At 41.1% G+C, this 24,810-nt stretch overlaps 2 protein-coding genes across 5 annotated transcripts in view; one reads left to right on the forward strand and one right to left on the reverse strand.

Moving 5' to 3' along the window:
* The first annotated feature begins 6,543 nt into the window (after positions 1–6,543).
* On the forward strand, positions 6,544–20,051 carry agmat (agmatinase (putative)). The gene is made up of 7 exons (XM_072245211.1): positions 6,544–6,875; positions 13,459–13,661; positions 13,798–13,846; positions 15,931–16,126; positions 17,950–18,129; positions 19,293–19,377; positions 19,829–20,051. Exons 1-7 carry the CDS (start codon positions 6,574–6,576, stop codon positions 19,900–19,902), a joined length of 1,089 nt encoding a protein of 362 aa, XP_072101312.1. The 5' UTR covers positions 6,544–6,573; the 3' UTR covers positions 19,903–20,051.
* dnajc16 (DnaJ (Hsp40) homolog, subfamily C, member 16) overlaps positions 14,633–24,810 on the reverse strand; it is a 42,626-nt gene continuing 32,448 nt past the window's right edge. For 3 of the 4 annotated variants that reach the window (XM_072245208.1, XM_072245210.1, XM_072245209.1), the window contains one exon: positions 14,633–24,363. In XM_072245208.1, the coding sequence (XP_072101309.1) occupies positions 23,928–24,363 (436 nt within the window). In that variant the 3' untranslated portion in view covers positions 14,633–23,927. The remainder of the gene's footprint in view (positions 24,364–24,810) is intronic. The other variant, XR_011883353.1, reaches the window with a different exon arrangement.

Raw genomic sequence — 24,810 nt, forward strand, 5'->3', positions numbered from 1 at the left:
TACTCATTGTCCTGCAACGTTTACTCTGCTCTCCGCGATACTGAGCCTGAGGTTGTGAACCTGCTCTGGGTTTCGTGTCTATGTTTCGTGTCGCTTTCGTTCTGAATGCTCTTGCTTGCTTTTATTGTTTGCAGGATTTGGTTTTTTACCTCTCTCTGCACATTGAGTGTTTGTTGGTCTTTTTAAAAATGGGTTCTATGGAAATATATCTTTAACCCTGAAGTCTTTATGGATTTGTAACTTCATAGATGGAGTCTATGAAATCTCAAGGTGTAGGCTGGTTTGTTAGGGAAAACTTACACAAGTCTATGTGTTTTATGGGAGGAAGCTGATAGGTGATTTGTTTTATGGCCAAAGGGAATGTTTTGACAGAGTCAACAGTATAGAGCTTCTAAGAGAACGAATGTGAAAAAAAGGTTACTAAGGAATGTAAAGTTATTGAATGGATCAACCTAATTACTGTTCTCTTGTAAAAGAAAAGGTATAAAAGAGCATTGGTTGGAACATATGATCGCAGCCATTTTTCCAGACGAAACTTGGCCGGAAGTCCTGCTGAAGGGTCTCTGCCCAAAAAGTGGACGGTACTCTTTTCCACAGATGCTGCCTGGCCTGCTGAGTTCCTCCAGCATTTTGTGTGTGTTGCTTGGATTTCCAGCATCTGCAGATATTCTCTTGTTTGTGATTGGAATTATACCTCCCCTTGGAAGGAAAATAATAAATGCATTAATAATATGATCCTGTCTGAATTTGCTGTAGTTTGTTTCTGAAAATTAGAAGAGGACAGAAATGCCTCAGGGAAACTCGGGAGTAGCGGCCGCTGAAGGTAAAGTTTTTTTTTACCCTTGGTAGTTTGACTTCTGTTTTGACTTGCTTTTGCCCTACACACTGCTATGGCCTCGAGTGGATCAGTTTCTCTCCTCGTGATTCCGATGTGACGACAGAAACTTTGAGTAAGAAAAGAGATGAACACTATAGGCTGACCTAGCATCTGGGACACAGGAAAGAGATGTGCACCAACAATTTGGATAGCTTTTGGTGCCGGGGACACTTGTACAGGTCGGCCTAGTGTCTGGGACGCATGTGCACAAACGCAGTGGATTTTTTTTTCTGTCAGGGACGCTTGTACTGGTCAGCCTAGCGTCGGAAACACATGAAAGTTTTCTGAGGTTATATGAGAAAGGAAATTAGTAAACTATCCAATAATGAAAAGGTAAGGGGGATACCAGGTGCCGGAACTAAATGGTGAGATCTATTAAACACTACAGGACACTGTGGTGAAAACTGGTAAGTTGATAGAATATTAGTAAATGTAAACAGAACTAAATAAAGATAAAGTAAAAGATGGGGCAGGGTGCGTCTTTCCCTGATCTAAAGAGAGAAATCAGCACAATGAGAAAAGTAGCACTGGAAATAATACAAAGTTCTTAAAGCAGATACAAAAGCTGCAGAGCCAACTTGCTGCATAGAGAGGAGAAATATATGCTTATAACAAACAGTACCCCGTTCGGGGGTACAGCAGCTGAGGGTTATTGTTAAGGATATCGGGACATATGTGCCCAGGGATGACCAGAGTTGTTCCAAGTAATTAATTGCCAGAGAACAAGGCACAGTCTTATGATAAATGAAAATAGGAAATTGATTTTAAGGTGCTTGCATCTGAATATGCACTCTGCTTTGTCAAGCACAGCGATATGCTCGGGGAATAAATGAGGAATTAATATGATATTGACTCATGGGTAATAAAAATGGGGACCCAATAGATGAGTTACATAAATGTTACCAGAGAAAAGGAAAACACCCCATTGCATTTGTGTCCCATCTGTGGATGGTGTTCCAAGGCATGTATGGATCAACATTAGATCAAGATCATTTAGAGCCAGAACCCACAAATAGATGGTTAATAACATTAGTGTCTCATGGTACTGCCAATTCTAGAAAGTTTGATCCCAGTGACCCTGCACATACTGAGGCATGGATACTTAGGAAAATGATTAGACCATGGGAGAGGGAGCTGCAGGCAGCCAAAGTGTTTTCCTTTTGAGAAAAGTACACGGGATGTCATGTGAGGGAAATGCAGGTCAGGGGAGAACCCAGCAGAGGGATTGCTGAAAGTAACACATTGCTGGAGTGTGCCTTCATCCAATTAGGGAAGCTGTTGTCAAGGACAGTACAGCACTCAAATCTGCTGTTTCACCTGGGTCATTATGCTCGGGACTGTAAACAAACAGTTCATGTAATTTCAATCCTAACAAAAGTCAGAGACTTGAGTTGCAGAAGGGTCAGATATATTGGAATTTTGGTTAATGTGGGGATTTCATGCTTTAAAGTTGTTGAATGTTGTATTGTGGATGATGAATAACTTCCAACATTTCTTTGTTTTAGAGACTTAGAGTAACATGTTTCCTCAATGTTGTAGATTTGTAACTGAATATTATGGCAATGGTTTAGCCCTGATGAACAAGAGATTTTCTGAAAAGTGTGAATGGTTTTCCTTGTAAAGTGTGGCCACTAGAGAGATAAAAGAAAGAAAGGGGGGGGGGACAGGAAGAGAGATGTGCTGTTATAAGAGAGGTTGCAGCAATGTGTTAATGTGTGCACTTCATTTTTCTCTTCCTTGGTCCTTTGAAAAATGTATGAAAGCTTTTCACAATGGGAATTAACTGTGTATTTTAAGTTTTGAAGTTACTTGCAAGAAAGAACAGTCTTGTCTGCGTATTTTTTTAGTTTGTGTTTCTTTATTCATGGAAAAAGAAACTCAGATTTCATACTGGCCAGGTGTAATATGAGTTGAGGCAGAAGTTTGTGCATCTGTATTTCGGATATGAGATGTCCACATTTCTGAAAGAAATGGGCATTGAGGGAAATTGCTCTTTGGAAGATAATTAAATTGTGACTTTGAAGTTAACAATTTTGGAAGGATTCTAATAATTTTGAGAGCAATTCTAAAAGCTGCTTTGCTAATAAGACTGCTTTCTTTTATAGAATATAAAAATGTTTCCTGAGACCTTTAGCATATTGATTTTGAGTTTGAGGTTCCTTGGAAAATAGTTTTGATGCAATCAGTGTTTTGTCTTGTAAACTGCAAATGGAAGAAGCTAAGGAGTCACAGTTCAAATCTAATACAGTACATGGATGGACTCCTATCGACCTCCTCAAGCAAGGGAGGCTTTGAGCAGGACTCCCTCTACCTTTTACATGAACTAGCTAAGAAAGGCAATAAAGTATCAAAGCAGAAACTATAGTTTGTACAACCAAAAGTTGCTTATATGTATGCTTATTGCAGGATGCAAGGTCATTGATTCAGACTCCAGATTAAAGCAATAGTTAAAGTCACACACTCAACTACTCTTAGGGAAATAAAGTACAAACGTTTGTATTTCCTGGGGATGACTGGGTATTGTAGGCAGCGGATTTTAGATGATGATGTTATTTTTAGTCCTCTTCCCAATCAACCAGCTCCGGAACCTGAGGAAGCGTTTGAAAACAAGCAATTATATTTGCCTCATTTTTGGGCCTCCCAAACCCAAGCTTCACCTTTTGTTTGCCATGAGTAGTTTGTTCAAATCATTTTGACTCAGAATCACAGAACAAAGGCCGGTTGTTTATTTCAGTGCTCAGACCCAACAGCATAAGGTTTATTGGATTGTCTCCCAGCAGTGGCAGTCTCTTGCCTTGCTGTTCAGTGTAACACCCTACTCCCCTTAGGTGAACTCACAAAATCGAGTTTAATAAATTAGAATTACTTGCTCTGCAACTCCTCTCCCTACGGAGGAAGACGGTGATCCACACTGTTGTGAAACTGTTACTCATAAAGTAATAAAGCCTCACGTGGACCTTACTGATAATCCTATCATTAATGCCGATTTAATGTTCTTTGTTGACAGTCCGGCTTTATGTAACGACATGGGGAAAACCATGCGCAGCGCATACTGGTCAAATGGATGAGGGCTGTAAAAAGCAAAAAAGCAGAAGATTAGACTGCAAAAGAGGCAGCAACAAGGCCCACCCTCATTGTGCCAGAAAGAAGCGGCCCTGATGACACCTCCTACCGTGGAGGATACAGGAGCATACCAATCTATTGCTCCATCGGCTGAAAGGGTAAAGTGGGAAAAGCTGGGTTACAGACAGTACGATGGTGTGTGACTTCACCCCAATGACTCATTAGTGTTGTCCCTGGGGAAGGTAACATTTGCCTATGGAACGGGTAAAGCAACACAGAATCTGATTAACATGACATCAGCATTGGGAAAGTTAACACATGAAACTGTATTTGCTCTCGATCAAACCCAACAAGCAATATCTAAAATGTTGACAAAATTGATGGTGGTCTGTACAGTAGCATTGGGGTAAAAAAAAACTGCTAAGTCAAGTCAAGTCACTTTTTATTGTCATTTTGACCATAACTGCTGGTACAGTACACAGTAAAAATGAGACGTTTTTCAGGACCATGGTGCTACATGAACAATACAAAAACTACACTGAACTACGTAAAACAACGCAAAACTACACTAGACTACAGACCTACCCAGGACTGCATAAAGTGCACAAAACAGTGCAGGCACTACAATTAATAATAAACAAGACAGTAGGCACAGTAGAGGGCAGTAGGTTGGTGTCAATCCAGGCTCTGGGTATTGAGGAGTCTGATGGCTTGGGGGAAGAAACTGTTACATAGTCTGGTCGTGAGACCCCGAATGCTTCGGTGCCTTTTTCCAGATGGCAGGAGGGAGAAGAGTTTGTATGAGGGGTGCGTGGGGTCCTTCATAATGCTGTTTGCTTTGCGGATGCAGCGTGTGGTGTAAATGTCTGTAATGGCGGGAAGGGAGACCCCAGTGATCTTCTCAGCTGACCTCACTATCCACTGCAGGGTCTTGCGATCCGAGATGGTGCAATTTCCGAACCAGGCAGTGATGCAGCTGCTCAGGATGCTCTCAATACAACCTCTGTAGAATGTGGTGATGGAACCACGGATGATTTGAATAAACATATCATGGCTTACCTTCCAAAAGACATCATGAAAGTTCTAGAAGGAAATTACGGGGGTTAGTCAAGTTCAAAAAAATAAAAATAATCAGACTGGCTCAGGGTGAGATGGGTAGGTTGTTGAGGGAGGGCTGTTCCATGGTGGTTCCAAATATAGAATTATAGTATCTATTTGCGATATCAGGATTCGATTGAACTACTGGGGGAAGAAGCGTTACCTATTTATTGAGATCACCCGAGAGTCAGTCGACTTTAGCCAAAGGAATCAGAGAAGAGCTGATCACATTGAAAAAATGTGGCCTTTGGACCTTGTTGTTTAGTACGGAATGTGCAACAGAGCTGCAAGCACGAAAACAACGACTTTGCATTAAGCTGTTTGCCAGTGGGTGCTTTACGAGAAATGCTAAGTGAGCATGTGTTACCATAAATCGGTCTGTCACTACAGCCCGTGACAGATCGCGCTCCTGTCCCGAGCTGCTATGTAGAATGTGGAAAAAGAGGTGGGCAATTCAAACAGGCTCCTGCAATTGGCTCTCAAGTGACCTTTGTCCAGGGTGGGCTTCTCAGGCTGAAACGTAAATGGCAGTTTGAGGGCTCCAAAACATTATTGAAATGCGCTGTGACGACAAACTGCAGAAGGGTGGTTTCAAAGCTACGAGTTGACCTCGCCTCGTTCGGTCAGAGTCTTGCGCGGGGGGGGGGGGTCAATGTTCCTGTCTAAAACCGCTGAGATAATCACTCTTTGCTCAGTGGGTTACTGGGTTCTTAACACGCTAGGAATATGGGTTTGCTGGATTCTGCAATATCTCCCACAGTAGCTTTTTCGGTGACCCCACCTTGTTGTATCCTCCCCCCCCATGACTTTAGTTGATTTTAGTTTGTATGATTTAATGAAGTCCAAAGATCCTAATATGCCCGAGTCTGTTTGTTCATCAACATGTTAAGGGAAATTATTGTGATATATTAATCATTTTTATTGGTGGATCAAAAGATAATTTAATTGGAAATGCTGATGTGCCTGAATTACAAGCAACAATAAAGAAATCTCTTACAGTACTTACCATTTACCACTTTGCCATCATTTTGGGCTTGCAGTGGGTGGAGGAAATTTGTCCTTGTAAGGCTGTAATTCTTTCTGATTCTTTTTCACGTTTGATTAGTCTTAAAACGGGTAATTCTAGTAGGTTAGAATTACTCCTGGAAGCTCTTCAAACTTTATTTCATATTCAAAGTATTGGTTTACATGTAATTTTCTGATGGGTCCATGCACATTGAGGGAAATGATCGGATTGATATTTTGTTGATATTTTGGTCAAAAAAGAACGCTGGTAAAGGTTCGACCTCCCTCTTAGCAAATCAAAAGTTATGGGGTTGGTGGGGCCAAGAATTAGGGGGTCATGACAAGACCTGTGGAATAATGAGCATAAGGGGAGACTCCTTTGCAGAATGCATAAATCTGTTGGATTGATGGGAGAAGGGGTAACACAAGAAAGGGAGGGATTATATTGGCGCAACATCTTCGCAGATGAAAACTAGTAGGGGTTTTATTTCCCAACTCTACACCACAGTCTAGTCCAATTGGCGGCGGTAATGTACAGTACTGGACTGTCATACGCCGGTCAAAAGTCAAAAGGCTCAGTAAGTATGGAGGGGTTTCTCTTTCGTCGTGTCCCTTCTGTGCTGCGGGGCCGCCCGTGGCTGCTGCGCCTAGTGTCCAGCCGGAATCTCTCCTCGCTAAGGCTGAATATACCCAAGAGTGCCGCGGAAGTGGCTCGTCCCGTCGGAGTTTGTTCCATGATGCGGCTTCCAGTGCAGGATTCCTCGCAAGGCTTGGACGCTGCCTTTCTCGGAGTGCCTTTGGACATTGGCACCTCGAATCGGCCTGGTGCCAGGTAAGGAAAATGAAGGAAATCAGTTGTAATTTATCTGCCCCTAATTTGGAAACACGGAGTGGCGCAAAAGGGACCCGTGCCAACAGAAAAGTGAGTAATAATCAAAAGGCACAGCTGTAGCAGGTTGTAATAGCAACTGAACATAAACTGGTGCTCCAGAAGAGTGGAAAGTGCGAAAAATGTGAGAATAGAATTTGGAATGGTGGAGCAACGTAGACGTTATTTAGAGCTGGGTTCCAAAAGTTGCCAATGTTTAAAGTCCGAACGATCCTGGAGTTTACGCTGAGCTGTAGGAGGTGAAAGACAGAGGTGGGAAACTAAACCAACATGAGAAGATTAGGGCCACGGATGAGCCCATGGGCACGGATGCGTAAATTATGGTACGTCTTCCAGTCGAGGATCGTAAGTTAGAATGCCAGTACAGCTGCTGGGGAAAATGAACACAGCCAATGACAAAAGTTGTAATTGAAGTGTTAATGCCAGCTATGAAAGGACTGAATTGTTTAAAAGCCCATTTAGTTTGGGGTAAGAATTCTGACACCTTTAGTCCGTCTGCCCGTTGTCACTCCACGCACATAATTGATTCTTAACCACCAGCTGAAATATACAACCTCAGTTCAGCTCAGTTCAAAGGTGATAAATGGTAGTTTGACCACATCCTTTGATGACGTAACTATTACTTGCAAACAATCTCTCAACAACAATGACAATTTGTACTTGAATTGCACTTTTAAGGTAGTAAAGCACCCCAAGGAGTTCACTAAAGCTTCATTAAAATACTAATTTTAATGAAAAGTTCAAAGCAAAATTTATTGTCAGAGTACATATATGTCACCACATACAACCCTGAGATTCTTTTTCCTGGGGACATATAAAATGACAATAGGACAGAATGAGCTCAAGTATGATAGGTTTCACAATCCTGCAATCTAATTAAAGAGGTGTTTGATTGCTGGACTCCCTGATACACTGCCACACCATTATCACACCTACACCACAGAAAAGAATTAAGCTTACAGACAGATAGCAAGAACATGACAAATTAATTTAAAGGTATTTGAATGATTACTATCAAATGGCAGTATATAAAGCAGTAATTTATTCATCTATAAGACCATAAGATATAGGAGCAGAATTAGGCCATTTGGCCCATCGAGTCTGCTCTGCCATGTCATCATGGCTGATCCAATTTTCCTCTCAGCTCCAATTTCCAGCCTTCTCCCCATATCCCTTCATCCCATGACCAATGAAGAATCTAAGGAAGGATATCTAAGAAAGGATGTGCTGGTGTTAGAGAGGATCCAGAGGAGGTTAACAAGAAGGATCCCAGGTATATAAGGGTTAACATCAGAAGGGTGTTTGATGGGCCTGTACTCACTGGAGTTTAGAAGGATGAGGGGAACCTCATTGAAATCTGCTGAAAATTGAAAGACCTGGATGGCGTGGACATGGAGAGATGTTTCCAGTAGTGGGATAGTCTAGAACCATAGGGCAGAGCCTCAGAATGAAAGGATATCCCTTTAGAACAGGTTTGAGAAGGAATTTCTTTAGCCAGAAAGTAGTGAATCTGTGAAATTCATTGTCATATGCAGCTGCAGAGACCAAGTCATTGGGTACATTTAAAGAGAAAGTTGGTAGATTCTTTATGAGTAAGGGTGTCGAAGGTTACAGGGAGAAGGCAGAAGAATAAGTTTGAGAGGAAAAGAATAAAGAAGCCATGATTGAACTGCCGAGCAGACTGAATAGGATGTATGGCCTAATCCAGCTCCTGTCTTATGGAACTATGTCAGTGCAGATATGAATATATTATGATTTCTCTCTAAATCTCTGCTTTTAACAATCCATATCACTCAAGTTCCACCATAAGCATAACAATTGCACTTATGTGCCTACCTCTAGTTCCATTTTCTTCATCCTTGAGACATGGTCGTTAATGAGACAAATGTTGCATTTATTGGCCCTAAACTACATCTTGCAACATTTGAGAAGTTGTGGTGGTACAGAATCTTGTGCAAACGTGAACAGACAGCCCACTGTAACCTTGATGTTTAGACTTAGGAGTGTCTTTAAGAATATTCTTAACAACTTCTACTTCTGCACTAAATATAAAATTAAGCAGTACAGAACATTGTAATGTTCTAATTCACTGTACCATGTATATCAGGGTATCTACTAACAATATCTGCATTATGTCAACTTGACATCCACTTGTCATAAACATAAGAGATTCTGAGATGCTGGAAGTACAGAACACACATAAAATGCTGGAGGAACTCAGCATTTGTGGAAATGAATAAACAGTTGACGTTTCAGGCTGAGACCCTTCATTAGGACCGGAAAGGAAGGGGGAAGATACCAGAATAAAAAAAGAGGGGGAAGGAGAACAGGGACAACCAAGAATGTGATAGGTGAAGCCAGGCTGGTGGGGATTGGGGAGGGGGCTTGAAGTAAGAAGCTGGGAGGTGAGAAGTAGAAAAGACATAAATAAATAAAGGCATCTGTTAGTCTTGCGAGACCATGGAACTGCACCTGGAAAGTCTTCATTCTCCAGGGTGCGGGCCTGGGCAAGGTTGTATGGAAGACCAGCAGTTGCCCATGCTGCAAGACTCCCCTCTCCACAACACCGATGTTGTCCAAGGGAAGGGCATTAGGGCCCATACAGCTTGGCACCGGTGTCGTGGACAAAGGACTGGAGAAAGAATCTGATAGGAGAATGGACAGTGGGAGAAAGGGCTCCAGGGTGGTGGTGGTGGGGGGGTGGGGAGTGATAGGCAGGCAAGGGGAAGAGGCTAGAATTAGAAATAGGAGGAAGGTTGGGGGAACTAAAGAAAAAATAGTTAGCAGGAGAAATCAACATTCATGCCATCAGGTTAGAAGCTACCAATATGGCTTATGAGGTGTTGCTCCTCCACCCTGAGAGTGGCCTCATCATGGCAGAAGAGGAGCCATGAGCTGACATGTCAGAACAGGACTGGGGATATGAATTAAAATGTTGGCCAGTTGGAAATACCACTTTTACAGATGGAACAGAGATGCTCGACAAAGCGGTCACCAAGTTTACGTTGGGTCTCACAAATCGGGAGCACCGGATGCAATAGACAACCCCAACAGATTTGTAGGTGAAGTGTTGCCTCACCTGGAAGGAGTGCTTGGGGTCCTGAATCCATCTTGTGCTCCCAATCATTCTATCAGTGAGATCATTACAGTGTCTGATGGCAAGAGGACCCTAGACTGTGCAGCACCTTCTACAATGGCTGTGCCAAGGATACGTGTCCCCCTCAGCATGTACTCCTGTACCTTGTATCAGCTGCCAACATTCCATGCGGATAACTCCTTGCACTGGAAAACCAGCAATCTTCAAGCATCTTTTACCAAGTTTATGATCCTCTAGTAGATGTTTGCCTCAGTTCCCATCCCGGGAAGCGGCCCAAAATACATACGGTCTCATAATGAATATTGATAAGGACCTCTGCATTATTTTACAGACAGTTCACAAGGAGGTGGCTATCTATCTCATCCATACCACAGCTGCCTCGTGCTGTGGGATGAGGACTCCAGAACTGTGAAAACTGATGAGAAACTCCATCTCACCAGCGAAGCAGAGTCTTGGCATTTATTTGAGATTTCTGGTGTTGAGCCAATTTGCAAATAGCTTTGGCAGTCTGTTCAGGGAACTATTTGATAAGATACATCATCTCCTTCTCCCTGAGGCCCGTGATTATATTTTATGTTGATTAATACCCCGTTGGCTCAAGGTCAAGGAGATTTACCTATGGTTTGCATGAAGAACAGCTAATATTGTGTGGTCCAACTGAGTCATCAATTTCTGCTGTCCTCTCCCCCCCCCCCCCACCCCCAGTTACTTGTATATGAACATAACGCCTCCTTTCCTCAAGGATCCTAATATTCTGCAGCTATCACTGTGTACTCCCAGCAGTTCTGGGCTGATTTAGGCCCACAGAGCCAAATAGGGTTCAAAGGAATGAGACATTATTAGTTCCTTCAGGGTCAGAGACTGTTTGCCAATGTTTGAAATCTGTCTGAGGGAGGTTCTGCTGTCTGGGGCCTTTTCATTGTATAGGCCAGCATCAGATTTATAGATCTATCATACAACCACTTGCCTTCTTCCTTAAGGTTACTGATTATAACGTCTCCTCTCTGTGAGCATGGTTCATCCTGCTCTGTGCAGTAGACTCTGGATTGAAGACGATTGTGATGGATCTTGAGGTAAGGACCAAGGTTTATTGGCTCTTTTTCTCTTGGAGTCTCTCCTCAACATCCAGACCCATTGACAGCAGCAGAAGCAGATTTTACATGTCTTATTGATGCATTTCCCACTGGCTTTCTCTCTGGTTGAGATAAATGGCCATAAACACCCACAGCAAACCTCCTTGTGGTGGGCACAATTCCAGTCAGAGAAGCTTTCCCATTGATTCTCATTCACTGTAAATTAGCCAGGGCACCTTGATGCTGCTGCTTTGATATCTAAATCACTCATCCAACATTTAGATCTTTTCTCCACGCTTACACTGTAATGAGACTGAGAGTGGGTAGCCTTGGTAACATCCATCAAAACAGAAGTTAGTAAATGACAGAGAGAAGGTTTTTAGGAATATGGGCAACTGGATCACATTTTACCTGCTTTATGTGGACAAGACTGATAATGTTTTCATCCTTGAGTGGATACTAAAATAATGTGGTTAAAAGTGTGATTGTAGATCTGGGGATCCTTTCCTCTGTTGCATATATTGCAACCTGTTACTTTATGTGGACAAATCAAATTGTCTGAATGATGGTTGGACCTCAGGAGGATTATGAGATGGGTCAACCACTCATTAACAACACCTTGTCTTTTTCACTCACATGCAAGGCAAAGATGAAGTTAGATGTTATTTCTGTTCTTTGATTGCATTGTACCTTACTAAATGAGCCAAGACTAGAGTTTTGGTTTGACCATTGTCAGACAATCTCTTTCATCCTGCATGGTGGCAGAGCTACTTTACAAAGAAGGGTGCCTCAGAATGAAGACTGGATTTCGTTGCTATAAGATGATCAATGCTAAATGGACAGCTATATGCGGCTGCTGGACGGGCAACAATAAGTAGGATGTTTCCCTGTTTCCTTCACAGCTTCTATAGGTGCATTTTGGAAACTTTGTCCTTCAGTTCTCAGAATGTAGCGTTGGTACTGCATCGCTCTTGGAAATCAACTCACTCACCCATTCCGTGTTCTTTTTGCTGTATCAGAATTAAAATGAGCACTGATTTGTCAGCAGGAAGGCACATGTTGCATGCAGTGGGAGATATTCAGCACTGCTTGTATTATGCATGACAGCCTAACAGCGCATCGGATCCATTGTCAGTATAAAGGATCACACTCTTTTAACAATAGTTTACCAGCCTGTTATCACCAATGTCTGTGCCTGATACCTTGTCAGTACTTGAAGGTTAACCTAATTTTATTCCCGTTATATTTTGTTGGAGTAGTTTGGTACAACAAAATGACTTCCATTTCATTGTGTGGCAGCAACTCAATGCATAAAAGCATGCAGACATGGTTAAGAATTTCAGTTGCTGTTCAGACAAAGGATGAGAATGGGGAAGGAATGTGATTTAAATGACTTGGACCACAGAATGATTGGTGGTGCTGGACGGGGTGGTTTGAGTATCTCAAAAACTGCTGATCTCTTGGGATTTTCACACACAACAGCCTCTAGCGTTTGCAGAGAATGGTGCAAGCAGCAGTTCTGTGGGTGAAAACACCTTGTTAATGACAGGAGAATGGCCAGACTGATTCAGGCTGATAGGAAGGTAACAGTAACTCAAATAACCATGTGTTACAATAGTGGTGCGCAGAAAAGCATCTCTGAACACACGACACATCGAACCTTATAGTGGATGGGTTACAACAGTAGGAGACAATGAACATACACAGTGGCTACTTGATGAAACAGGATGTACCTAATAAAGTCGTCACTGAGTATATATAAGACAGGCTAAAAACAGAGGATATGTTTTCTTTCCCAGAGATGACTCATGCAACAGATGGTTTCAGTACAATCTAGTAATCATGGTTGCTATCTCTAGCACTGCCTTTGTATTCCAATTTATATGGTTAACTGAATTTAAATTTATTTGTCACTCTGGTATCTGAATTTGTACCTCCAAAACCTCAGGTTTCAATCTAATTACTGCGGTTATATTCTCATTCATAAATGGCGAGTACTGGAGTTTGCCTTGCCCATCTGATTAGCCAGGTTAGCCAGATCACTTGCCATGATCAAATTCCACTGGTTCTTCTATTCAGTGCTAAGCTCCTATTCTACACAATCCATCATGCAGGATGTCAGTCAAGTCCAAAACATGGGTGAGCAGTCAAAGGCATCCTGTTCAGTGACTGAAGGTGGCTGGCTGCACTATATTTGGGTGTGGTGTTGACTGTGGTATTTGGCAATAATATTTCTCCGCTAAAAGGAAAATTTGCAAGCAAAATGTTAAGTGCTTTAAGTTGATAAAGAAAATTATAAGTGGTATTATTTGCAAATCACAGTAGAATCATCTTTTCTTTTTGCTTCTCTGTTTAGGTTTGGCCCTCGACATATCCGAGCAGAGTCAGCCATGGTCAGAGCATACAACGGTGCTACTAAGGCAGCCCCTTTCGAATCTCTGATGGTGGCTGACATTGGTGACCTCAACGTGAATCTTTATGACCTGAAGAAGAGCTGCAATATTATCAGGGAATCCTTTAAGAAGATTGTATCCGCTGGCTGTATACCCCTCACCATGGGTATGATACTGCATGGCCCCTTCTGTCAGCTGGGGAGAAGGAAGAAAAATTTAATATAGGAAGGCAAAAAAGAATTTTGATCCATGTTATGGGGCATATTAGAAATCACTAATTTTATGTGTTTGATGTGACCTAGGTGGTGATCACACTATAACATACCCTATACTACAGGCACTGGCAGACAAGTAAGTTTTTCTGCTTATTATTGTAATTGGAATGCATGGGACATCCTAAATTCTGTATTTATTTTTAAATGGACATTGAATCCATGAACACTACCTCACTACTTTTTTTGGGGTTTTCTGCACAATATCACTTTATTTTAACTTAACTATTTTAAAAATATTTTATATTTATATATATATATATATAATGTAACTCAGTCTTTTTTCTCTATATTTATTTATCATGTATTTCATTGTACTGCTGCCATAAAGTTAACACATTTCTCCACATATGCCGGTGATATTAAATCTGATTCTCCTTGTACATGCCCGGGGAATGTACGCTGGCCTTTGTTTTACCTGAAACTTTCCCAGTTGATTACTACCCATGCAGAGGAAATATATTTTCCTCTGATCCTTTTTCTTTCCTCTCCTTCCTTGAATATGTTAAACTTTGAGGTTTCTTTCTATAGCTGTTATCCCTTTCAGTATTTTATCCATGGTCACTAATTATGAATCAAGACTGCATTTTCTACCAAAGGAACACCATAGCCAGTCGACTCCCTATGTTGTTCCAGGAGAGGTTGGAGGATATTTGTCAGGGTTGGGCATCCTACTCCGATTTCCCATCATGCGCTACCAGGGCAGTAGTTTTGCACAAGCTGGTTCACAGATTTATGTCAATTAACTGAACGCAGACTTAATGGTGAACTTGCCTCTTTCCTGGAAGGTTGTCTCTGCAATTTACCAGGTAAAATCCTGCCACAAATAGTATAAAATCTAAAGTTGAAGAATATTTGGCAACTGTTCAAATAACTTTATACTTTATTGTCGCCAAACAATTGATACTAGAGCGTACAATCATCACAGTGATATTTGATTCTGCGCTTCGCGCTCCCCAGAGTTCAAATCAATAGTAAATATTAAATGTTTAAATTATAAATCATAAATAGAAAATAGAAAAGGGAAAGTAAGGTAGTGCAAAAAAACCGAGAGCCAGGTCCGGATATTTGGAGGGTACGGCCCAGATCCGGGTCAGGATCCCTTCAGCAGTCTTATCACAGTTGGAAAGAAGCTGTTCCCAAATCTGGCCATACGAGTCTTCAAGCTCCTGAGCCTTCTCCTGGAGGGAAGAGGGATGTAAAGTGTGTTTGCCGGGTGGGTCGTGTCCTTGATTATCCTGGCAGCACTGCTCCGACAGCTTGCGGTGTAAAGTGAGTCCACGGACAGAAGATTGATTTGTGTGATGTGCTGGGCTGTGTTCACGATCTTCTGCAGTTTCTTCTGGTCTTGGACAGGACAACTTCCATACCAGGTTGTGATGCACCCTAGAAGAATGCTTTCTACGGTGCATCTATAAAAATTAGTGAGGGTTTTAGGGGACAGGCCAAATTTCTTTAGCTTTCTCAGGAAGTAAAGGCGCTGGTGGGCCTTCTTGGCAGTGGACTCTGCTTGGTTGGACCAAGTCAGGTCATTTGTGATATTGACCCCGTGGAACTTAAAGCTTTTGACCTGTTCCACTTGTGCACCACGATGTAAATGGGGTCATGCGGTCCACACCACTACTCCTTCTGAAGTCGACAACTAATTCCTTCGTCTTGTTGACGTTGAGGGATAGGTTATTGTCTTCGTACCATGCCTCCAGGTTCTTAATTTCCTCTCTGCACCTAAACTCATCATTATCTGAGATATGGCCTACAATTGTGGTGTCATCAGCAAACTTATATATTGAGTTTGATGTAAACTTGGCTACACAATCATGGGTGTACAGTGAGTACAGCAGGGGGCTGAGTACACAGCCTTGTGGGGCACTGGTGCTCAGAGTGATTGTAGAGGAGAGCTTGTCCCCTATTTTTACAGCCTGGGTCCTGTCTGTGAGGAAGTTGAAGATCCAGCTGCAGACCTGAGTGCTAAGGCCCAGGTTCCGGAGCTTAGGAATCAATTTATTTGGAATGATGGTATTAAAGGCAGAGCTGTAGTCAATGAAAAGGAACCTTGCATATTGAAAAGTAAGAGAAGAAATAACTGGATATGTAGAGAAGGAGGGAAATTAAACACTCATTACTTGCTGTCCGTGATGGTCTTTTGTGTTTTCTTTAAATCAGATATGGTCCAGTAGGACTGGTTCATATTGACGCACATGCAGACACAGGTGATATTTCGCTTGGAGAGAAGATATGCCATGGGACACCATTCAGGCGCTGTGTGGATGAGGGATTGCTTGACTGCAAACGGGTAGTACAGATCGGGCTCCGGGGTTCAAATTATGAACCAGATGGTTATCTTTGGGGCCGAGAACAGGTAACATATTTTCCCCCTTATAGTGCTTATAATGTGGCTATCTGGTTGGTCAGGTGAACTCGAAGTGTTTCTATTCATTTTTCCATACTTATCTCCTTTGACTTTATTTTCTCCTAAAACATAAGAAATAGGAGCAGGAGTAGGCTGTTTGGCCCATCGAGACTGCTCAGCTATTCACTATCATGGCTGATCTGGCCATGGACCCATCTCCACCTTCCTGCCTTTTCCCCATAACCCTCAACTCCCCTACTAAGCAAAAAATCTACCCAACCTTGTCTTACTGAGGTAGCCTCCACTGCGTCATTGGGCAGAGAAGTCCACAGATTCACCACTCTCTGGGAAAAGCAGTTCCTCCTCATCTCCATCCTAAATCTACTCTCGCAAAGCTTGAAGCTATGTCCCCTAGTTCTAGTCCCACCTACCAGTGGAAACAACTTTCCTGCCTCTATCTTATCTATCCCTTTCATAATTTTATATGTTTCTGTAAGATCTCCTCTCATTCTTCTGAATTTCAGGGAGTACAGTCCCAGGTGACTCAATCCCTCCTCACAATGTAACCCCCTCATCTCTGGAATCAACCTGGTGAATCTCCTCTGCACCACCTCCTGAGGTCAGCTGTCATTCAGTTTGTGCAGGTGCCCCTGCCCAACAGTACTTTTGTGAATCTGTGCAAGGAACTCTTGTTACACATATTGAGTAATTTCTCAAGGCCCAGCCTGACTGTTTTGTCCCACAGCAATTTTCGTTTACTCAAGACATCAAAATAATTAAGAAAACAGTTTTTAAAAAAACCTAAACAGCCTGATTTCTTGCAGACCTGAAGTGATCAGATTTGGCTTCTATTGTGTGACTTCTCAGGGGTGGATGAGCACTTCCCCATGTGGTTGTTAACTGATAACAAAGCAACCCCTATTTACCTCTCTCACAGTAAAGATAGCAAGTTTTATCAGTTAAGGAGTACAGCACAGTGACATGGCTGGTGCATGATGATAAGTGGTAACCAGGCAGCAAAACGTTAAAGACATAATAATTGGAATTTTTAACTATTCTGTTATAGATTAGGATAGCAAAAACACGGAGTAAAAAGTTGGAGGAGTTTCTGAAATTTGTTCAGGAGAACGTTTTGTGGCCCAAGGTATAAGACAGTGTTGCAATTAGACCAAGTGGAGCAAACATCAGTGGGGGAGCATCCAAGAAACAGTGATCAGAATCAAGGAAAGTTAAAATAGCAATGGGAAGGAATAAATTACACACCAAGTTAAAACTATGCAATTGAATTAGGGACCATTAAAGTGGCATGTGAATAGATCTTGTTCCTGTAAACTGGAATCAAAGTTTAGCAGGCAAAACTGTAACTGAAGGGGGGGGGGGTTAGTAGCTTCGGGTGGAAATGTTTCATCTAGGTACATTCTCATGATGGAGCAGGATAGCGAAATTAAAAAGCAGAGGTTTCTAGATGACCAAAATGAAGTAAACAGCAGAGGGGAAAAAGATCATAAATGTTATTTTGTTCACAGAAGTATGGGCCAAATTCATTACATGATGGTAGAATGGAAGAAAGAGATGCAAATAGAGAGCATGAGCAAGGAGGCAGCACATAGAAAAGGGTCCATAAATATTAATCAAGTACATGAACAGGGAAAATGTTGTAAGATTCAAAACTGTTATAGTGAGGGGTACAACCAAGTTGTTAACAGAAGGAAAAGTAGGTTTGAAACAAATCATGTAGTACATGTAGTCAGTTCATTTAAACCCATGGTTTGTAATTGTTCAAGAAAAATAAATCTATCAGTCCTTTTGCCCCAGGCATTTATTGTTTGCAGGGTTTCCGTGTGGTTACTGGACAGGACTGTTGGCTACGTTCCCTTGCTCCACTAATGGATGAGGTGAGGCAGCAAATGGGAGATGGCCCTGTGTACATCAGTTTTGATATTGACGGACTGGACCCGGCCTTTGCACCTGGAACGGGAACTCCCGAGATTGCAGGTCTTCAACCAAGCCAGGTAACTAAGCACAACAAGTACTCCACGGTAGAACGAACCATGCTTGACAAGTGGGTTCAAGTGAGCTTTTCCAAAGTGATAATTTGAAGATTAGTTTTCAAAGATTCATTTTCACAAAAGTTTTTTAAAAAAATCAGATTAAAGGTGATAATGTCAATTTGATTGCTTTTTCTCCCACGGGCAGATTAGTAAATGTGTTAGGTCCTTTTCATTGGTATTGGTCCTCACAGGGATTACGGGAGAAGAATCTTCTGTCTTCAAGTAATGTTGCAGAATATTTTATATAACCACTAGATGGGGTTCTGAATTAAATCTCATCTGAAGAAAGCCCTTCCATTGTGCTGAATGCATTCATTGATTATTTGATACCTGAAGCACTCGACTCTACAGAAAAATTAAGAACAGGAGTCAAACACCCACCTCCTCTGGCTTACTCGACCATTTAATGGGCTGATTGTATCCTTATCTACATTACCACTTCCAGCAAAACCTCGATTTTATTCTCTAGCTATCTCTGCCTTAAAACATATTCAAAGACTCTGCTTCCTTCTGAGGAACGTTCCAAGGACTCAAGACTCTGAGAAAAAAATAACTCCATTATTTTGATGTTATAATTTTAACCAGTGAACTCTAGTTCTAGACTCTCCCACTCAGGTTCTAGACTCCTGTTGACTTCCACTCCACGTCTATCAAGCCTTCTCAGGATCTTATTTTTAAATTAAGTTCTTTCAGTCTTCTAAACTCCAGCAAGTACAAGCGTCATTAGTCCTAACGTCTTCCACTTCAGATATTAAGTGTGCTAAAACAATCTCTGAACTGCCACCAATGCAATAACATTCTTCCTCGAATAAGGAGACTAACACTGTTCTCCAGCTGCAGTCTCATCGGCACCTAACATAAAAGAATAACTTCCACCTCACAATGAACACCACTGTTAATTTCCTAATTATTTGCTGTATCCATGGTTTAAACAACACTGCCTCCAACCTAAACAGATAACGAACCAACTTTCCAATTGCGTGGCCACCAAAATATGTGAAACATTAGAGAGAGCGGTCTTAACAATATTACAGGTTAAAAGGAAGACTTCTTGGCTACTCAGATCATTCACGAAATTTTGCATGTAATGTGGAAATGGAAAGAGGCTCCTTGTGTGTTCACAGGCTTTGGAAATTATCCAAGGGTGTCGGGGGATGAAAATAATCGGCTGTGATTTGGTTGAGGTTGCACCGGCATACGATACTTCTGGTGAGAAAACATTCAAATTAAATTTCATATCAACATATCTGCGGAATTGTGCAAAGTGGACCTAACAGAGGTAGTTATTCATAATTATGAAACTGTCAAATGCCAGCTTAGATGAGTTAGTGGTATTTGCCATTGAAGTGAACAAAGTACATAAGCACAGAGTGGTGCGTTTGAGTGAGGCCCTAGTGCTAAATAAAGCAAATTGGAAAACCCGTTTTGTGAATTCAAAGAAAGGAAAATGGTGGGTGACACCCTCGAGCTTCCCTGTTGTATATGACTGATGGTTGAGCCCTTCCCCACGGTTTCCAAAAACCCAGGAAAACTAACTTGTATATGGTGTCAGCACCACTGCCAAGAGGTGTTAAAATGAAGAATAAATAACAATAGTAATATTGCAAACGTATGAAAGGAAAAAGAATTCATGCCATTTAAGTGTATCTTTTTCTTTCAGGTAACACAGCTCTGACAGCTGCCAATCTGCTCTTTGAGATGCTTTGTGTTCTACCTAATGTTAAGTATTATTGAGATTTATGGGTTATTTGGGTTAAAATGATAACACAAGCTCACGGTGGAGATTCACCTTCTTACAGTCAAATCCATTTTATAACAGCTCTGTTCAACTTAGTATGTACACAATAGGAGATATAATAAAGAGAATCTTTAATGTGCAGTAACACGGTGTGAAGCTTTAACTAACTTGCAGTGCAGCGCACACCACATGAAAACTGAATATGCTATGTTTGCAGAATGGCTATGTTTATAAGCCAAGATTATATTAATATTACAAATGCTTACTTAAAATAATCTAAACTGCAGTAATTCCTTATCACAGATGGGCAAACTTAAAGTATTTCTGGTCATGAATAACTCTTTTAATATCTATATGCAGTACAAGTTCTCTGCAGGTTATGAATACCTGACATATGAACAGCTGTACATATGCATGAGCATTTGGGAAATTGGCAGGTTAAATTTGTCAGCTGCTGCAGGCATCTTCTGCCACATGAGAACTCATTTGTGGCTACAATTCTGACTTGCAAACTGTTTAGATTATTGACATGTTCACAGGAACAGAACCTTGCCACTAACCTAATAGCAAACTAAACTCAAGGTCTTCCATTGCTTTACACACAAGAGATTTCGCTGAGCTGGAAATCCAGGATAGCACACAAAATGCTAAGGAACTGAGCAGGTCAGGGAGAGGAATAAATAGTTGATACTTTGTACTGAGACCCTTCATCAGTTTGGCTTGGACTGAGCATTTTAAGGGCTCCATTCAGTACCCCTGTACAAGAGTTTCCTTCAATAATAAACCATGGTGCTTTGGGAAACACAATCTGCAGACAGATCCGCAGAGAATAGACGGTGCAGATCAAAGCAGATGAGGTAATGGAATAAAAAGATGTAATGGCTGTTCATTAGATCAGAATGAAAGAATAGGTTGTTCTTTGCTTTCAGCATCCTGTGCAGTGTGACCCTAACTTCTAGATTGACTTTGGATGTATCTGTTGCTGGCTGGAATATATGGACCTCTGAGGTACTCACACAGAAGGGGCAGCACGGTTGCGTAGTGGTTAGCATAACGTTATTACAGTGCCAGCGAGCCGGGGTTCTGTAAGGGATTTATACGTTCTCCCCAAGACTGTCGTGAGTTTCCTCTTGCATTCCCGAGTCATATGGGTTAGTAGGTTAATAGTAGACAGGTGCAATTGGGTGGTGTGGGCTTGTTGAGCTGGAAGGGCCTGTAACCCTAAACTATAGATTAAATTATTACTTTCATGGGCCTTTTATGCATGGATTTAGAGAAATCGTGCAAGTAATGACAATTCAGTTTTCTAACATGTATATAGGTCTCCACAAACACATCTCACCCAAAATATGGCACAACTGTACAACTTTTAATTTACCGAAACACACCAGACCATAGTAGACTGTATAAGTATACAATTTTATCAAGGGCACCTTCTGAGGTTTTAATTGTGCAATTTTTTTTTTTTTGAGTACAGCTAATTACTTGCAAATAAATATAAATGTTATTCTATTTAAATGAATGCCTACATTTTGCATATTTAAAGTGGCATATAGTGTCAGAGACATTCAGTGGTGCAAACAATGAACTTTGGACTAGAACTGTATATCAATTCAAATGTTGCAAAATTTTAAAAAATGAGATTCTTTTGTAAACTTATTTTGTAATAACTGAATGGGTAAAGACACTAGCCCGTGAAGTATTAAAGCACACAGGACAGATTATTGCAAGTTTTACCCAGTGATAGCCAGGAGAAAGTTAAACACAAGAGATACATGAAATCCACAGCAGCACACAGAAAATGCAGAAGGAACTCAGCAAGTCAGGCAGCATCTATGGAAATAAATAAACAATCGATGTTTCGGGTCGAGACCCTTCATCAGGACTGAATAAGGAATCAGAAAGTTAATATTAAGGACTCTCATGTCTAATCAGTATTGAGAGATCACTGTTAAAAAATAGATTGGGCCAGGACAGGATTAATTTTGTTTTGTGCAAGTGGAGGTCACTATGTATGAATGGTCAGCTGAGTCTCTTGCAGAGAGGGACATAAAAGTGAGACAAAAAGCCACTGTAGATATGATCTAAGACTCATGGGTGTCATGCCAGGAGTGACATATCAGAAATTTGAACAGTATGAAATAATATTTTTCGTAATGTTTTTACTTTAAAGAAATTTCATAAGCAAGAGGATATAAACTCAAGCCTTAGCTAATGCAGCAGATGACGGGTAAAAACAAAAATCAGATACGTACTTTAAATACAACTGAATTCCTGAGCAGATCTGAAATAATTGAACTATATTTGAAAGAAAGGTTGGTCAGAAGGAGCATTTTCCCCACAAACTGAAGCGGTGGAAGCTGGGGATTCAAGAATTAGGGGCTCGGTGGAAGTTACCCACCTTCACTAATGGGCACATCAAGCAATCCACTTGACCCATTCTCCTAGCAGGGAAACAGTGCTGGAGAGGATCCCGGGGGAGATACACATCAACTTCAGCCATAGATAAAACACACATTTTCTTGTGGTGCACCTGCTACCAGAAAACTAGCCTGCCTGCTGTGCAGGACTGTTGGTCATCCAGCTACCTTCTGAAAAAAGGATTGTTGCACAATTTTTAGGCCATTATCTTTCACACTCCATGTCTTCTCCAACGCTGATCAACAGGGCATAAATATCCAATATTCTCTGCCTTTATTTCAGACTCCATTCTCTTGCTGTGACACAAATGGACAGCAAGCCAGTTATAAATAATCCTAAACTTCTAAAATTTAATAAATATATTAAATACAGTTTACATTACTTGAATTAGATACTGCTACAGGCAACCGTGCAGAATAAATTATTTTAGTCCATTAGTGAACAGTTATAGCTCAGCTCTGTTAATATTTGATCTAATCTAAAGCAGACCACATGTCCGAACTTTGCTTCCCCAATAGACTTACACAACTTTAATCCAGCTTCCTGTAATTGAGATTTAAACTACAATTAAATTCCAGTTCCAAAACACTTGTCATTCTATTAGTTAGATGCAATGTTTGCCAGGTCAGAAGATTAGGGGTTGTTCAGAAAGACAAATCTGTGTTTGGTTCAAGCATTAAATGATCAACAGTGAAACGCAGCAGGGGTGGAGTGGAAGGGGTTAAACAAGCTTGCATTAAGGAACGCAAGACGAACAAGGGGAATTGAAATATGCCAAGTTTCTACTCCCAATTACCATCAACAGTTCTTGGTAAATGCATCTTAGGGCTTTTGAGGACATTATCGCTGAGTGACTTTGACTCAAACTAACTTTCAGTTCTAATATTTCAGCAAAAGCTACTATTTTCAGGAGGGAGGTGGGGGTAGAAAAGGATACGGTTGGGTAGTGGGGAAAGAGAACAGCTGAAAAGTGCACCAGGCAAAGTACAGTTTCATAAAGACTAACTGGCAACTTCAGAAAAGTCTGCTAACTCAATTCCAAAATAGAGGACAGGGCTAAAATACGCTGCTGAGAAAAAGAAAGCAGCTTTATTTGTTTGTTCTGTGGTGAAGGGAGGGGGAGGAGGTGGGAAGCTGGAGGTAGCTGCCTGTCTATTTTCATTTCCCAATGATTGCTGGTAAACGTACCATGCACAAAGAAGACAGGGGAAGTAGGGGGAAAAATACACAAAACTTGAGGTACAAGAATTCAAGTACTGTACTTATGCAAACTCTGCTATCCATGACTCATATATCATCATTGTATTACCCACCTGCTTTAAAAATTCACTCACTCACCAACTCCCAATGGTTGCAGTGCAATTTAAAAAGAGTTTATTCTTTTCCTGGTCAGACAAAAGGATTGTGTGAACAGAACTTTTAATCGTTCATTTGCCTGGTTCTTCTGTTTCAATTTACATGACTTGTTTTTGTTTCAGCTGTGTAATGCAAAGAGGACAAAATATTATTTAAAAAAATGAGATAGAGTCGTGTACTTCTGCATGATGAAAATGTGGCTCAGATGCAATTCGGCACAAAATGCTACCAAGACTACAGAATATCAGTGAAGCTCAGGCCAAAATGGTACATAATATCGTTGTGGAATCCCTTCAAGCAGCCTGTCCATCCATAGGTTAAGTCTGTTGAGCAGTTGCTTGGTCTGTTTAACAGATGGATTGGAACTAAATGTATGTTGGTGTGGGTCGTCTGTTTCCTTTGTATTAGCTGTCGTGTCCGATCCAGTCCCGCCTTTTGTTGCTTCTGAGCTATTCAGTGCACCATGGTTCTCAACTTCATTATGGAGTTTGGGTTTAAACAGGCAAAAGTATTTCCGATGGCCATTTAGTGCTAATACGTAGCCAGCATAGTTCTGGTTGTGGTGATTTTCATTTTGTTTATCGGAAATTTGGGCAGGGTCCTTGGCATACTCTAACAGATCGTCCAGCCACTTGCGATGTTTTGATAAGTTTAGAAAGGAAAAGTGTAACGACTTATTCCTGGAACAAAAGAAAGAAAACATTTAGAATTGCACAAAGGGAACATCTCAATTTTTAAACAAAATATAGATACCAAGGATAAAACAACTAGAAATTAAAGTATCTCTGTTAAAAGACATTTCAGCTACCACTAAATTTACATCACATTTCTAGGTCAAAATATTGAATGAATGATGAAAGCAAAATAATTGCAATTATACTATTACTCATTTTCCACAGTTTTGATTTCCAGTCTCAACAACAACAACAACAATAGAAAGCTGGCATAGTTCTCCGTGACTTTTAGGTGTTTTACCTTTTGTATCAACTCTATTACTGTTTCCCTACCTCTGATTCAGTTTACACTGATTCCAGCTAAGTATCCTGCTAGTCAGCTTTGCACAGAGCTTGAATTTTTAAACTTTTACCTAACAAATAGAATCCAAGGCTCATCTGGATATCAGAATT

This window comes from Mobula birostris, chromosome 27 (assembly GCF_030028105.1).
Source record: "Mobula birostris isolate sMobBir1 chromosome 27, sMobBir1.hap1, whole genome shotgun sequence".
NCBI lineage: Eukaryota > Metazoa > Chordata > Chondrichthyes > Myliobatiformes > Myliobatidae > Mobula > Mobula birostris.